At 41.0% G+C, this 15,137-nt stretch overlaps 1 protein-coding gene across 3 annotated transcripts in view; it reads left to right on the forward strand.

Annotated features, from left to right (window-relative positions):
• Window positions 1-8,709: 8,709 nt before the first annotated feature.
• The window catches only part of OTULINL (OTU deubiquitinase with linear linkage specificity like), a 28,775-nt gene continuing 22,347 nt past the window's right edge, over window positions 8,710-15,137 (forward strand). The window contains exon 1 of one of the 3 annotated variants that reach the window (XM_032711543.1): window positions 8,710-8,727. Coding sequence is in view for 2 of the 3 variants with exons in the window: in XM_032711508.1 (XP_032567399.1) it covers window positions 12,196-12,292 (97 nt within the window). In the remaining variant the exon portion in view is untranslated. Of the gene's footprint in view, window positions 8,728-12,195; window positions 12,293-13,938; window positions 13,964-15,137 lie in introns of those variants that run through there. The other 2 variants (XM_032711508.1, XM_032711517.1) reach the window with 2 other exon arrangements.

Here is a 15,137-nt window from a genome sequence, read left to right on the forward strand (position 1 = left end):
GAAGATTCAACTGGCAGTAGTCAGCACCAGGAATTCACTTAGGACACCCTGAACTCAGTCTCTGTGATGGTTTGCAATACCAAGGGTTATTCCCAATACTGAGGAAGAGCTGGCAGCAGCTGAAATCTTGCCCTTTTGTACCATTGGGAATCTGTCTAATCACTTCTGGTCAAGTAGCAATTTTCATCACGTATCTTGCCTGTTTTTACACATCTTCCTGTATGTTTGTGAAGACCATGGGATCCCTTGAGATTGATGGTTCTTCAGGATCTCAGACTTTCCCTTCAGTGATGCCAAGATCCACTGAGTATTTGCAGAATGATGTCATTTATTTGCCATCTCTCAAGACTGAGGGTGAAAGAATACTTCCTTCTTTGGTGATGGAGTGCTCTCCTGGGACTTGGAGGGTTCTGGACTCTTTGCTTGCCAGGAAAACTCAAAACGGAGAATCTCTGCTAGTTCTACTTACTGGAGTTAATGCATCCATTGGTTTATTCTGATATTGTTGCTGTTCTTGGGAGCTTTAGATGCTAGTGGCCATTTCACACACGGAAAAAAAGAATGTCATCATATATCATGAAGCATTAAGGGGAGACTTTTAAGGTAATTTGATCACCACCAAAATGTGCCTGAATGTCAAAATTACACAGTGTTTGTGGAGTTGCATGGAGGCTTAGACTCATTTTTTCCAAGGATCCTTCACAAAGGCAGGGTGTAAATCTGGTGATGATTGCTGTTTTTATCCTGGCTACTGGTTGTGAATGACAACTGGGGATCTTACTTTGCTTTTCAGACCTGCTTGCAGAGAATGTAAAGTGTGCTGTTGTACTTCATCCCACAGCTCAGGTGTGTAATGGTTCTCCAGTCTAAAGTGAGTCTAGCCTTTCTTTCTTTTTGGAAAAAGTACTAATTTTTCTAAGGGGACCTAATTTTTCACTTAATATTTACCCATCCATTTCCTTTTCAAGACCTCCACCTGTTTAATAGTCTGTTATTTTTTTAAAATGTAAATATGATGTTCTCTATTTGATGAAGTCTGGGTATAGTATAAGTAATTTGATACGTGATACAGTACAAGGTTGCAATATAGGGATCAGCATCTCTACTGCAGAATTTATCTGCTTGCTGTAAGAGCCTCTGTTTTCTCTCATTCTGCTCTCTAGGGAATTTTTAAGTATAAAAATCCTAGCTGAATTCCTATTACACTGGTAATCATGATATGGATGAGGCAATTGTAATCTGAGCTCGGAACAGCCTTCACCTTTTAACAAAGTTTTTTTCTTCCAGGAGCATGAGAGAGATTCTGGCGTATTAACTGTTCCTTCTAATATTCTCTCCTTCCAAGTAACTTATTGGGGTTTTTTAAGAGCTTATGCTGGGACAATTCTCCATATTTTTTCTGCCAGGAGTCAAGAAATTAATGTAATTGTTTTCTTTTCCAACTAGCACATTTCTGTGGCCAAGGGCTTGCTTCATAACTCACTCAGAACTTTAGCTTTTACTTCATTATGCAGAAAATCAAACCTTTCCAGGGAATCTGCATACATGGTGGTTACCAAAACTAAATGATCTCATGGTGTGATCCTAGGGAAGTACTTCCACTGGTTATCTGGCAATTTCATGATTTGCAGCAAGACTCTAAAGGTAGATCCACAATCTTTGCTGAGAGCATTCTTTGCTGCAACTCAGGCAACAGCAGTGAAAAATGTCCTTGTCCTCATGAATTGCAAAGTCGTTGGGGCGTTGCATTTGCACAAAGGCACTACACTGTTCCTTGGTTTCCATGTCTGATGTGTCTGTTGCTGCTCAGTAAAAATCTACAATACCCATTCAGTTGCTATGTGAATGTGTGTGGTGTTGCCTGGATTTATCACGCAGTGTGGGGCAGGTATGGGAGAAAAGAAAACTCGTCATTCGCTTGCACACCTTAAGACATGTTCTCCATCTGTTGTTGTTTCTCCAACTATCTTCCTTCTGCCAGATCATCGTATGTGAGATAAGAAAGGATATAATGTCTACGGTGCTAAAATACATTGGCACACATGGATAACATTGTGATGTAAGAAGGGGTGGAAGCTGCAGTGGAGTGCATGCATGCTGCAAATACTGCAAAAAGTATGAATGTGGAAAAATGTATAGATTTCTTCAAGGTATGTTGACTGCACATACAATTCTTGGTGGTTCTTTTTTCTGAATTTCAGGGGTAGCAAACTAATATCCTGCATAAAATGGTATTTGTCCTTCCTTTGCTTTCTCTGTAAGTAGAAATACAGCAGTGATGAAGAGAGACATAAGTGGTTATTTGTATGCACAATGAAAGGAAGCTTCGTTTCCTAGGGTCTGCCTCAGAGTTGAATTATGTGGTAGTTCATGGAAAAGAAGTTAAAGCTTTCCCAAAATATGAGTTACTCATGATAACAGCATGACACAGTAACAGCATAAGCTTCTTCTTCCTGATGTCTTGGAGAAGCCGAGGGTGCTACATCCAATTCAAGACATTCAGCAATTCAAAAAGTACTCAAGAAGGCCAAGATAGATGGAGACTGTGGAGAAATAAGTGAAAGATAGCAGGCAAACACAGAAAGGAGGTGAGTGCACGTGTCTTACTAAGGTGCCACTGATAAGTTAACCTTCTTAGGATTAGGCATGCACAACACTGGACTTAAACTGTGTGTCTGATCCTGACCACTGCGTCAGAGTCTGGAAACCATGGCATGGTTACCTGCGCATGATCTACCTCTTGATATGGAACTTTACAACAAATATCTAATTTACTTGATGTCTTTTTCTCCACACTGATATAGTGCTATTTGCTACCTCTTTGTACTGGCTGTAAGTTTTCTGTTACTAGGTCACAACTGACTTTAGAGAGTGCACTGCCATCCAGCAGTTCAGCCATGAGCAATACCTTGCAGCCAACTTTCAACATCTTCGGAGCAGGATGGGAGAAGAGCTGAAGAGGATGGTAAGCCCTGGAAAGGATTGGCTTGGAAACACATTCAAATATGTAAAATAGTAATCAATATGTTTACTATAAAAAGTATTTCCAGTAACTTCTGATAAGCTAATGGGTCTAGTGGAGTAAAGATAAGAGTGTACTGAAAATAGATGGCATCCCTCCAAAATAACTCACTGTGTAAGTCAAAAGCATTCCACTAGAAGTATCTGCCCCTTGTCTTGGAAGATAATATTCCAAAGAGACTGCAGAGATAAAGTTCAGAGAGAGGAAAATATCTTTATTTGGTATTTAATAAAGATATTATAAGTATCTTTGAGTAAGAATGTTCAGGGATAGTCAGTTCATGGCCGATAGGCCTATGATTCCTTTTCATCCTCCAAAGGATTTATGCATGGGTAGGGAAGGCATTTGTTTGTGAAAGCAAACGTTTGTTTCTGTTTGCATGCTGTGACTTTTCCAGTTGAGCATGGTTAGGTAAGTAGTGCAAGTACTTGATTAAAGTTGAATCTTCCTCTTGTGTTTGTAATGTTTGGTTTTGACAAATAATCAAGAAACATACTTTTCACTGTTAGTCAGCTGCAAGGGTTGGAAGAAATAACATTTTACAAGGCCTAAATACTATCTGTTGGTTTTTAAAAAAATGATGAGGAAACGGTAATGCTCTTTTCCATTAGTTCAGGTGTGAACGGTTTCTGTACTCCAGTGCTCCACAGAAACTCCCTATCTGCTTTATGAATCTATTCCCAAATAACTTGAGTATTTTTTTTCTAACAATCTTGCTTTTCTAGTTTATAATTTATATCTAATAGAGTGAAAGCTGCAGCTGAAGTTGTAAAGGTTTTTTTTCAGAGCCTTGGTATTACTGTACTGTCTAATGCAGTGTTTTATTTTCCATGGTTAAGCTTGCTTGATGTCAAACACTGACTTTTTGCCCAAGTCAGACAGAGAAATACTAACTTCTGCCATGTTACTTGAGCCTCCCTGTCTGTTGTATTTTAGAGGTTCAAGGGAAAAGCTTTCCAATTGGATAAAAGAGCATTATATGAAGAATACATCTCTGTGGAAATACTGGAGGTCTTCTATAACAAAGTAGTATAAAGATGAGTTGTCTTAAGTATCAACAGCTGTTGTATTTCTCTTATGCTGTGGTGCTGCCTCATTGCAGCTATTTCTTGTCAACAAAGAAGTTTTGGGGTTTTTTTGTTTGGGTTGGTTTGGAGGGTTTTTCTCCAGCCACTGTGTCCTAGTTAGAACAGCTGGGACCAGTTCATCACTGTATGGGTGTAACCCTAAACTGTGTATTCTATAGCCTTCCATGCCATTTCCCAGAAACTGTTGTCAATAGAGCATTTACACCCTCTGCCCAGAGCAGCCTGACTCCTCAGGCTATAAACTAGGTGCTAAGAGGCCTGTGAGATAGGAGGGTGCCCCCTGTCCTCACACCCATTGTGGAACTCCCCGCCCTGAGGGAAGTACTGGGCATTCCTGCCTGAACTGGAGAATATATAATCTTGGAGTCTTGGAACTTTTTTAACCACTCATGGGATCTAGAGGAAGACTGCAGATCACCACTCTCAACCAGACTGCAACCACCACTCTTGACCAGACTGCAACAGCACTCTCACCAACAGGTTTTCCCCTCTCCCTTTACTTTGGACTCAGGGGACCCAAAGAACACCACTCTGTTCATGCCCCAGGGTGCTGGGTTATACATTTGGGTTTTGTGGGTTAAAACCAATTGTTGTCTGTATAATCGTATTTATTGTATTATTTTATTAAATTGTTATTCTGACTTATAATCTCTCTTTTTGAGTTGGGCTCATTTCCCCTGCTGGTTTAAAGGTAAACCAGCAGGGGAAATGAACCCAACTCAAAAAGAGAGATTATAAATCAGAATAACAATTTAATTTTAAGTTTACCTTTAAACCAGCAGACACTGGAAGTGAAAATGATGTTATTTCATTGTAGAGAAGTGTTATACTGAAAGATGTTACCTTTAGCTGTTCTAATCTTTCTGCTAGAGAACACAATTCCCAGAACTCTGTTTGTACCACACTAGGGAGCTCTGCACGAGCTGTTCTCCCAAGCTGTCTACTTGTATTTCTCCACCTTCTTCCCTTCTGTGCATACTTACAGCTTTCCTACAGCACTCAGTGGGAGGGAAGGCAAAAGGGCTCTTTGCTAATTATGGAACAGTTAAAAATGTCTTTCTGAGCTGCTCCTGGGAGAGGGGGTGTAGAAACACTTGTGTTGGGGGAAAAAATGAAGAGATACAAATGGCAAATCCTGAGAACTGTGTGAGAATTCGTGCTCTTCTGCTGGTTGCTTATCCTTAGTTATGGTGGTGAACATCTGACAGACAGGAGAGGTGTATTAAGCACAGGGACACAGGAATGCACATGCCAGAAGGACAGAGCTTTATGTCCAAAGTGCCCTGTCCTAGAAACAAAGAGCTTAGGTGTAGAGCAGTTTTGTTGGGAAGAATCTATACAGATATATATATATATAAATATATATAAGAGATCAACCACTTAAATGATTTATCTATACAAATTTGTTATGTACTAATGTTGTTGCCTTACACTGTATGTCCTGGCCTTCCTTTGAGGCAACTAAGCAGGTGTTACATCCTAAATCTGTCATTGTGATGGGCATACCTCAGCTTCTTGTTTCCAGCAAGACAGTTGACTCCACACTGTGGAACTCCTATATAAAAAGTCAAAACTGCTTTAGCTCTTTGTGACAGTGGTGCTTGGCAGAGCAAATCTCTCACAGTAGTCAGGCAATGGAGGGAGGATGGTAGCAGAGATGTCTGCTTAGTTGCTCTGTGAAGTCCCATCATTGGTTCCCATGAGGAAAATATGAGGAATGACAGCTGTCTAACATGTATTTGCCATTCCCTCAGCCACACCTAGTCTGCTTTTTTAAAGTGTTTTGATTTGTTCCATAGACAGGACAAATCTAATGTTACAGGGGTCAAAAAGAGGACAGGAAGCTTTCAAAAGCTGTAAGTCCATGTATGGAGACCCAGGGTGTTCAGTTTGCAAAACCTACTACCATCTGCAGCTTTAACGTCAGCATTTGAGGCCTCCTACTAGTTTGACTATACAAATATCCCAGCTTCTGTCAAATTGCTCATTTGCAGCTGACATATTGCCACTTAAAAGTAGTGCCTCAGCTCTGGCTGAGCTCCATGTTGGACTTTATAACGTCTCTCTGTATTTGTTTATTCAGCATAAATTATTTTACTACTGGGTGTAGCTCTTTATGAAGCCTGTCTCCTGGAGATATTGCCAGTGGAAGGAAGTATAACTATATGATATTTACCTTACCATGATGCTGTTGTAGTCATACTATTTGACTCATGCTTAGTACAGTTTGTTTTAGAGTAATACTTGAAGGTCAGTGGAGGAAGGACTGTTCCTACGTTCGCTTGGAAAAAAACAAATGAAGCAAAGCACAAAGAGTCATCTCCTTGGGTTTTTTTCACTTGTAATACACAACTGATAGCAGACTGGAGCTATGCATTTCATAGTTATGTTAAAATAATTAAAAAAAAAAATCCAGTAACATTATGTTTGTATGACCTGTAGAAAAGTGCTCCAACATCTTCTGGAACAACTTACAGTAGATGATTCAGTTTTTGAAATGTCCTGAAGGTGAGGTATATTGAACACATGAGACACCTGTTAGCAGAGGAGACCCCAAGAGCAAGGCTCTGCAGTGCCTCAGAACTGGGGATCTATATTTAACAGCAGCGATGGTTGTGCATTCTGTTCCTCATTTGTTTCCTGCTGTGTCCCCACCATGTCAGATTCCTTCCCTCACAAAAATGGAAGTTTAGATGGTCTCCCTTTCATTTCTTCCCCAAGACAATTTGTCATGCATTTTTGCTCTCAGTGCTAAAATCAGTTTATTAACATATGTAGACACCATTTGAGCTTTTCACACAAAACCTGTAACATAAGGATCCAATTATGTGACTGTATAGTTAATGATCTTAAAACTCCCTATAAAATTTTACTGGAAGCTTCAAGAGTCTTCAAACTGTCATCCTGAATTGCTACAAAAAGTAGCATTTTTCTGATGTAATGTAAATCCAGATTGTTCAGAGGATATGATTAAATCTAAAAGTAATTTTGAGGAAATAAAGGCAGAATCCAAGGCACAGTTCTCCTAACCTTAGAACAAAGACTTCTGCTTTGTTCTTCTAGTACTATGCAAAATACACACCTTCCTTGTGTAAAATGGATGCAAGAAGCTGAAATGAGAAACCAGCTCCTGACTCCTCTCACTTTTACTAATCATGCTTGGAGTCCAACCTGCCGGGGATGGATAAGACCTTCTGAACTGTGTTGCACTGTCTGCTTTGTGCATACCCATGGGTGGCACCTGGGATCTCTGCATGCCTGACACACTGAGGGAACCATTCCTGCAGGGGCTTGGGGTCTCCTATAGAGAGAGTTCTCTTATATAGAAATCCTATTGACATCTAAAGCCAGATTTCACTGAGACAATATTAGTGTGGTGGAAGGTGGGTCCAGGGAAATTTGCATGTACATATATATTTGAGAAAAAGCCATAAGGGAACAGATAGGAAATTTCATTTTTACATTTTCAACAGAGGGGATTTTTTTAAAGAACACGTATGTCATTTATTTGCCAGGAAAGTAGAAATCCTAATACTTGCAGTCTAAATAGCAGAATGTCAAAAGGGCTAAGATACAATAAAAAATTACAGAAAGAGAAATCATTGAATCCTTTGTGAGGAAGGTACTGACATCCCCTGCAAGTAGAATTCTGTCTTTGTTGGCACTAACTGCAAAGGGAGATGAGTGCTGCTTATCATCTCAGCGGGGACTGTATATTCAGCTGAAGAGTCTCCATCACCATGGTATTTTCAGCACATCTCAGTTTGAATCATCAAGCTTCACTTTAGAGATGGAGAAAGCTTCTTAGTTCCCTCCCCCCTTTTTAACAGGTGGTAAAAGGATTTGTTGAAGATAGCATAAAGTTTTGGCAACTGCAAAAAATAGATGTCCATGCTCTGAATTCTTCTCCCGTATCCTAATTAAAAGATAGCGATGTCATCCTTCCTTCTGTGTTGTGAAATATACAGTGAAGTATAGCGTATATTAGCTTTGCACCAAGTTGTTTATACCTGCTAAATGAAGAAGCACATATATTAATTTCAGCTGTAAGCATCGATGGTGATTCTGTAAGGAGATGTGAGAAAGAAAATGGCAAATAGAATCAGGATGCTTATCTCTGCAATTCAGCATAAGCCATCAGCCACACAAAGTGTCTTTCAGAAAGGAACATCTGTGGCTGTTTCTGTTAATCTAAAGGACATCTAGATCAATAAGCTGCATTATGAAAGGAGGCATGTGCATGCTCAAGCCCTTGTCTCTCCATGACTTTTCCATCAGCACTTTTGTTCTTCAGTGTACAGGCTATTGCTTTCCTTTAGTAGCCTTGGATTTTATATGTATTTCATTTTCCTGCTTGTTACTAAGTCTCCCTCTTAAGAAAATTTGGTCTTTTCACTGATGGCATTCCATGTTTTGGGTTCAAGTGACTCTTTTCTCCGAAAAGAATGAGCTTCTTTCTTCCCCTTAGTGACCCTGTTTTGCTGTTTCAGTACAAAACAAGCCATTGCTGATCGCTGCTGCGGTTCTTAGTGGAGGTGGCAGAAAGCAGCTTGCTCCTCCTACTTCAGAAGAGAAGTCCAGGGAAGGAGGTGCTCTCATCATCACATCTTATTCTCAGTGAGTCACTCATAGCACCTAGGTCTTAAAATGCTAGCTTTGGTTTGCTGCTTGCAGTTTTGGCAGTGAAACATAAATATTTAGTCACTGTTGCAAAGCCAGGGACTGACACTTGACACACACACACACACACACAAAAGGCAAATGCCTGCAAATAGGCTGTGTCTTGTTTCTTCTGGCACTAACATCTTTCAGCACAAAGGAGAAACAGCTGAACTCTGAGCCTCTGCATATTGATTTCTAAAGAAATAGTATGGACTCTTATTCCAAGTATGAAGTATCTGATTTAAAAAGAATTGTCAAAAAGTCCATCACAGATTTTTGTAACAGGCATTCCTCTTCCCAAGGAAGTTGATCCCCTGTGCCCAAACCCAGGCACTAGGACACAATTCTGCACTAACAATGTACTTCATTCTTCCAAAATCCAGAAAGTAGATTGTACTGATACTGTTCTCCTTACTAGTCTTCAGAAGAGAAGAAATAATCAGAAAAAGGTACCCCTGGGGCACCTGCATAGGACAGCAACTCTCCTGGCCCCACCTGTCCAGCTGCAGCAGAAAGTTGTCAGCGATAAGGATAATTGTTCCTAAAAGGGTGATTTTTCTTCCAGGTAACAGATGAGACGGCAGGACAACTTGTTAGAGCAGAACAAAATGTGACTGCATGCATTTTGGAGGTTGGGGATGTTTGTAACCTTAGTCTGCTTCTGATAGAAAGGGAGAAAGCATGAGAAAGTAAGAAGTTGGCTGTAGAGCTCAATAATGGAAATAAAACTGCCTGCAACTCCAGGACAAACTCAGGTGGCCATCTTGTGCTTACAGCTTTCAGATAGCTGGATGATGTTGTGCCACGTCACATTTGGGTTTCCCAACTGCCGCTGAAGACCAAGACCTCTCCTATCATTGGTGAGCATGGAAACAAGCATATTGAGCTGTGATGAAGTCAAGTGCAGACCTCATTTGCTACATCTCACAGAACCACAAGGGAATGCCACGGGTAGGAGAGGCCATCTGATAACACCCACCGCAGAAGTGTGGGGGTGGACAAAGGAAATTTCCTTGTCAGCTTGTGAATGTGATAACAGTGCAAATAGGCAGGCATGCAAACACTAACTACTTAGTAAAACACGGCTATCCTTAGTTTGTGGACTCCGTCAGCCCAGGTGGTCACTGCCTCCAGCATGCTAAACTCATCATCTCCATTTTAGGTTTGTCTTTTTCATCTCCCCATGATCTTGCATAGACCTCTTAGCTGTTTCTAATTTAAAAAAAAAAAGGTACATGGTTTATGTGGGGAATTTATCCTGTATTTTTTGTAACTTAGTCCAGTTCCAAAGCTCAGCTGAGGCTTTCCGGCAAGGAAGGTGTGCAGAAGGCCCTGATTTGTCCTCTTCTCCCTTTTGGAGCCTTTTTTTGCCTGTCACCTAATCCTGTTGGAGCAAAGACAGCATCACTTTCCAAAACTCTTCCAAGTTCCTAGATCCCTGCCACAAAGAGTCTTCAGATGTGCCAGCATTTTCACTATGCCCTAAAGCTATGGAAGAAATGCAGATTTTGGGCAAATACTCATGCCCCAGCACAGCAGGAAAGGGAGGTAATCCATGCTTTTCCTGCTTGGATAAAACCTGAAGAGATACTAAAGAGTTATCCAGGTGAATCAGCTATGCTTGGTTGGGAAATATGATATATGGGTTTAAGCATGTGGAAACTGCAAGAAAAGAGGAAGAGCAGGCAGTACTAAATGTCCAGAACTGTTTCTCACCAGGGCAAACCAAGCTACCAGACCAAAAAAATCTAATAAGAAGAACAATAGAGGAATTAGGGTGATCAAAGGGAATTGAATGCAGAAAAGAAAGTTAATTTTCACTGTATAAACTAAACAATTTGCTTTTTTGCTGTTTTTTTTTTTTAAACACAACAAACAAAACAACAAAAACCAGTGCTGAGCGAGGAAGGCAAAAGAGGGCATGTCCTGTGTTTCTTTCTTCTGTCTTACTAATTTTCTTTCCAAATCTCCCCTTATGCACTGGTCCTGTAGCCAGCCCACAGGTTTTCCCCCTTCAGAACTATCTTGTTCTGTGAATGGAAACTGAACACAAAGAGACAAAAAAAGCCCATATATATATACCTATATACATATAAATGTGTGCATGTTTATATATAAACATATAAACACTGTTTTTAAGTGTTCACTTGCTGCCTTTGGATGCTCTCTGGCATAGAGCCTGAAAAGCATGAGAGCATTCAAAGGCAGAATATTCTTTATTGTTCCTCTCCTCCTTCCTCCATAGTCAATGGTGAAATAAGAAGTGTCTGCAGGCTTGCAGTCATGGGGCCCAAGGCTTGGATTGGAGCAGAGAGAGCAGATTTCACCTTCAGTTCCTGAGGTGCCAACAAACAGAAGGAATAATATAACATAGGTAACAGTTATCTCCCCAACCCCACCTTTCCAAATTTTTTTTTTTAACAAATGCTCCTGATCCAAGGGTGAAAATGGAAAAATAGCATTTTAAAACTAATTTAACAAAAATACTGTAATAAAAGATGTAGAAAGGGAAACCAACATTCTAGTGAGAGGGAAAATGTCAATCAGTAATTGTACTGGTTTTTTTTAAAATCCGTGTGTAACATGGAGCAACAGTCAACAGAAGAGGAATCTGGCAGGGCAAATGGCTGCTTCTGCCTCTGAAACAAGAACTTGTGGATATTTTCAGAGTGGGATACTAGTGAACTTGTAAGCTAGGGTATTGGGATGTATCTTCCAACAGTGTAATTAAGAGACAATTAATAGTCTGATACTGTAGAGAAACCAGTTGTCTCATTTAATTTAAAACAATGAGGAAGGAAAAGGAAAGAATGTCTCGAAGGACCCTTTGCTTATTTCTATTAAAAATCCTGCATCCATGAAAGTGATTTAACTGTATCTGTGTAAACTTTGCTTTTACATAGCACAGTCTATATCTTAATATGGAATGGATGCTTGTGTGGACCACCTGTTTGCACTTCACGGTCAGACTGTTCCTACAGAAAGCACATTGATTGCACGATAGTAATGTTAAAAGCTTAGCTATCTCAAATGTGACACTGGAGTTGAAAAGAAGAGGCTGTGACTCTCTGTGGACTACCACTAAGACAGAAAACATGTATGAATGGTACATCACAGTTCGAAAATCGGCCTGCAATCTCCATCCCGCAAACAACTTGGAAGATGCGGAGGGGGGTAGCAATGTGACCTTTAGAAATAGCTGAGTTTTGCTCAATTTTTTTTTTTCTTGTGGCTTGGATATGGAGAAGCATACACAGACAGCCTGTGTGACTTTGAAAACTTTAACGGAAATGAAACAGGAAGCCAGATCCTTTCACGGCTTGTTGATCTGTGAAGACAGGCTGAGTCTGTAGAGACCCATTTTCTAACTGCAGCAGAAGTCAGGGGAGAGAAATCCAGCTGGGGGGATACTCTGGAGAGGAGATGCAGAGGCAACATGACAGAAAGGCAAGTAAGAACAAAGACCAGTTCCCTGAGCAAGAAAAGCAAAGCAGAATTAACCACTCAAAGAGAAGTGTCGGTAAGTTCATACAGCTGTGCTCTAAATTTTAGCTTTTCAACAACCTGGTGGTCAGCTAGAGAAAAACTCTGTGCTGCTGATCACAGCTGCATGGGTACTACTTTTACCTATGTGTTGGGCTACCTGACCTTGGTAGTAATAATAAATTACAACAAACAAGGAAATGGTTCTTGACTGTTAAAAATGGATTTGAAAAACTGAGAGGAGGAAGCTCTCACTAGTTCTGTACTCAGGTTTCCTACTTTTACTGGGTTGGATGCTGTTGCCTTTGTCTCAGCACTCCTTTTGAACTGTTTACATTCTTTGGGCCATGGTTATAATCCTGCTTCTCACCTGCAGACAGGAACAAGAACATGGCAGTTGCTTTGGCTGCTGATTTGTGGGTTTAAACAGACATGGTTAAGTTGTCCTCACATTTATTTAGCATGGCTTTCAGTATAAGCTTCTGCTGTAATTGCTATGCTGTCTCATGTGGGTACAAGCAGAGGGAGGTAGTCCCAGTCATGGCTGCAGCTTAGAAATGCCATGACCTGCAGAAAAACCTGGAGGTTCGTGTTATATGAAAGTTCATAATGTTCCCCTAAAGGAAGAAAATATCATAAATATCCCTAAGCAGTAGAAGCTTATTTGAGTATCACAAACATGTGCCAAATCCCATGACCAGGAAGTCTAGAGGAAGAGAATTAAACTTAGGCTGCTTCCAGTCTGAGCACTCTGGAGCTCTCCCTTTGTCCCCATGGAACTGCTGCCTACTCAGAGGCAAAGCAGAGAATGCGTTATTTCTGCAGAAACCTATTGAATGCATGCTCTGTGCAAGGCCTCCTCTAGCTCCCTACATTGTTCTGTTGGAGGAAGTCCAGAGGAGGGCCATGCAGTTGGTAAGAGGACTGGAGCACCTTCCCTACAAAGACAGGCTGACAAAGTTGGGGCTGTTTAGCCTGGAGAAGATTGCATGGAGACCTCATAGCAACCTTCCAGTATCTAAAGGGGGCCTAAGGGGAAGCCGGAGAGGGACTCTTCCTCAGGAACTAGCGAAAGGATAAGGAGTAGTGGGTACAAACTGAAAGAGGGAAAATGTACGTTAGACATTAGGGAGAAATTCTTTACTGTGAGGGGGGTGAGACACTGGAACAGGCTGCCCAGGGAGGTTGTGGATGCCCCAACCCTGGCAGTGTTCAAAGCCACATTGGATAAGGCCTTGGGTAACCTGGTCTAGTGGGAAGTATCTCTGAGCATGGTAGGAGGGTTTGGGACTAGATGATCTTTAAGGTCCCTTCCAGCCCTCAACATTCTATGATTCTGTGGGATATTTTGGAGAAATTGTCACTTTCTGAAGCTTTCTGAACTCTTGTAACAGCATGTTTCCAATTCTTCACAGGCTGTAAAAGAAACTGCCTTCCAGTTAGCTGCTACTTCCATTTCTGCCATTGATCCTGGCTCTGGCCTGCTTGCTCTCTCTAGGATTATCCTAGCTCATTTTCAGCTAACAAGAATGGCATACACAGACCGGTCCAACATAGAGTGCAGGAGGTCTGTGTGTTACCTGACTCAGTCTCACAGTGGTGTCTGCATCTGAGGCCAAGGAGGGAGGCAGGTAGAGGCTGTCCCATCTCGCTGACTTACAAGGAGGAGAGATAGCATTCTCCTTGAGAAGCCTGCAAATGGAAAAAGGTAGTAGATAGTTCTTCATAGTGACTTAGAGAAGAGGTCCAGAGAGAGCTTAAGGAGGAAGAAAGGGCACAATGGACAGTCTTAGAAAATTATCCCAAGAGATTTCAAATAAGTGATCTCCGATTGATTGTTTTGTCCCAGGGCTTATTCCCACACAGAGGGGCAGAGGGGCATAGGCCATTCTCCACTGAAGTGCTGAATAAATGCACAGAGGAGAGAACAGAGAGTTGTGAAGTGGGAATGACTCACTGATACAGGGATTGAGCTGCTGTGTTTGTACTATGCATTTCATCTCTCTTCTCTGATGAGTCAGCAGCCAGATAAACATTACCTTTCAGGCCTGTCTGCACAAAGAAATCACCCATTGAATCCTAAGATCTTAACAGGTTAAGAGAGGGCAGAAAGAGGAATGCTAAACCATCCAGTGGCACCAAGACTGGCCTGGCCAAGGCAAGAAAAAGGAAAGGGAAGCTGAAGTATATGATAGCTGCAGACAAGATATATCTCAGAAATAAATCCCAGGTACCTTGGAGTCTTTGCAGATGGATGCCATGTGAGCTGTATCCTGACAGCATCTCTCTTAGCTGCAGGTGCTGAGACACAGCTATGTTAAACCACAAACTGCGTGTCGAAATGGAAAGCACCAAGTATCTGATGCTGCAGAGAAGCACAGAGGTGGCACTTAGGAAAAATTTTTTTTCCAAATGGATTTTTTGATGGAGCAGCACACACAGTGCTACACAACTGACAGCTTTGGGCCTCTGAAGTCAACTATTTACTTTTGCTATTTTTAGCTGGTCTTTAAGCCTAGATTTTCTTTTACTCGGATAAATGTGTTCATGGCTTTCTGTAAGCGCATCTAAATGAGCTCTTGGCACACAGATATTTAGCAGCTTTTGCCTATTTTGTTCCTTACCCAATTAACTGAGATGGAGGGAGAAACAACCTGATATTCCTGCCAGGCAGTACAAATCTCTTCACTGTTTCATGAAAAGTCTTGATTTTTGATCTTCAACTATTTTAATATCTTGTGATATTTTACGGAAAAATACCCCAACAAACCCAAACAGAACCCAATAACAAAAGACCATGTAAGTTTGTCTTAGCTCTGTATTGGAGCAAATTGCTTGTAACTCTGTAAAAGATTTAAGTCTTTGTTTGGACCATTACAATT

The sequence above is a fragment of the Chiroxiphia lanceolata genome, chromosome 1 (genome assembly GCF_009829145.1).
Source record: "Chiroxiphia lanceolata isolate bChiLan1 chromosome 1, bChiLan1.pri, whole genome shotgun sequence".
NCBI classification, from domain to species: domain Eukaryota; kingdom Metazoa; phylum Chordata; class Aves; order Passeriformes; family Pipridae; genus Chiroxiphia; species Chiroxiphia lanceolata.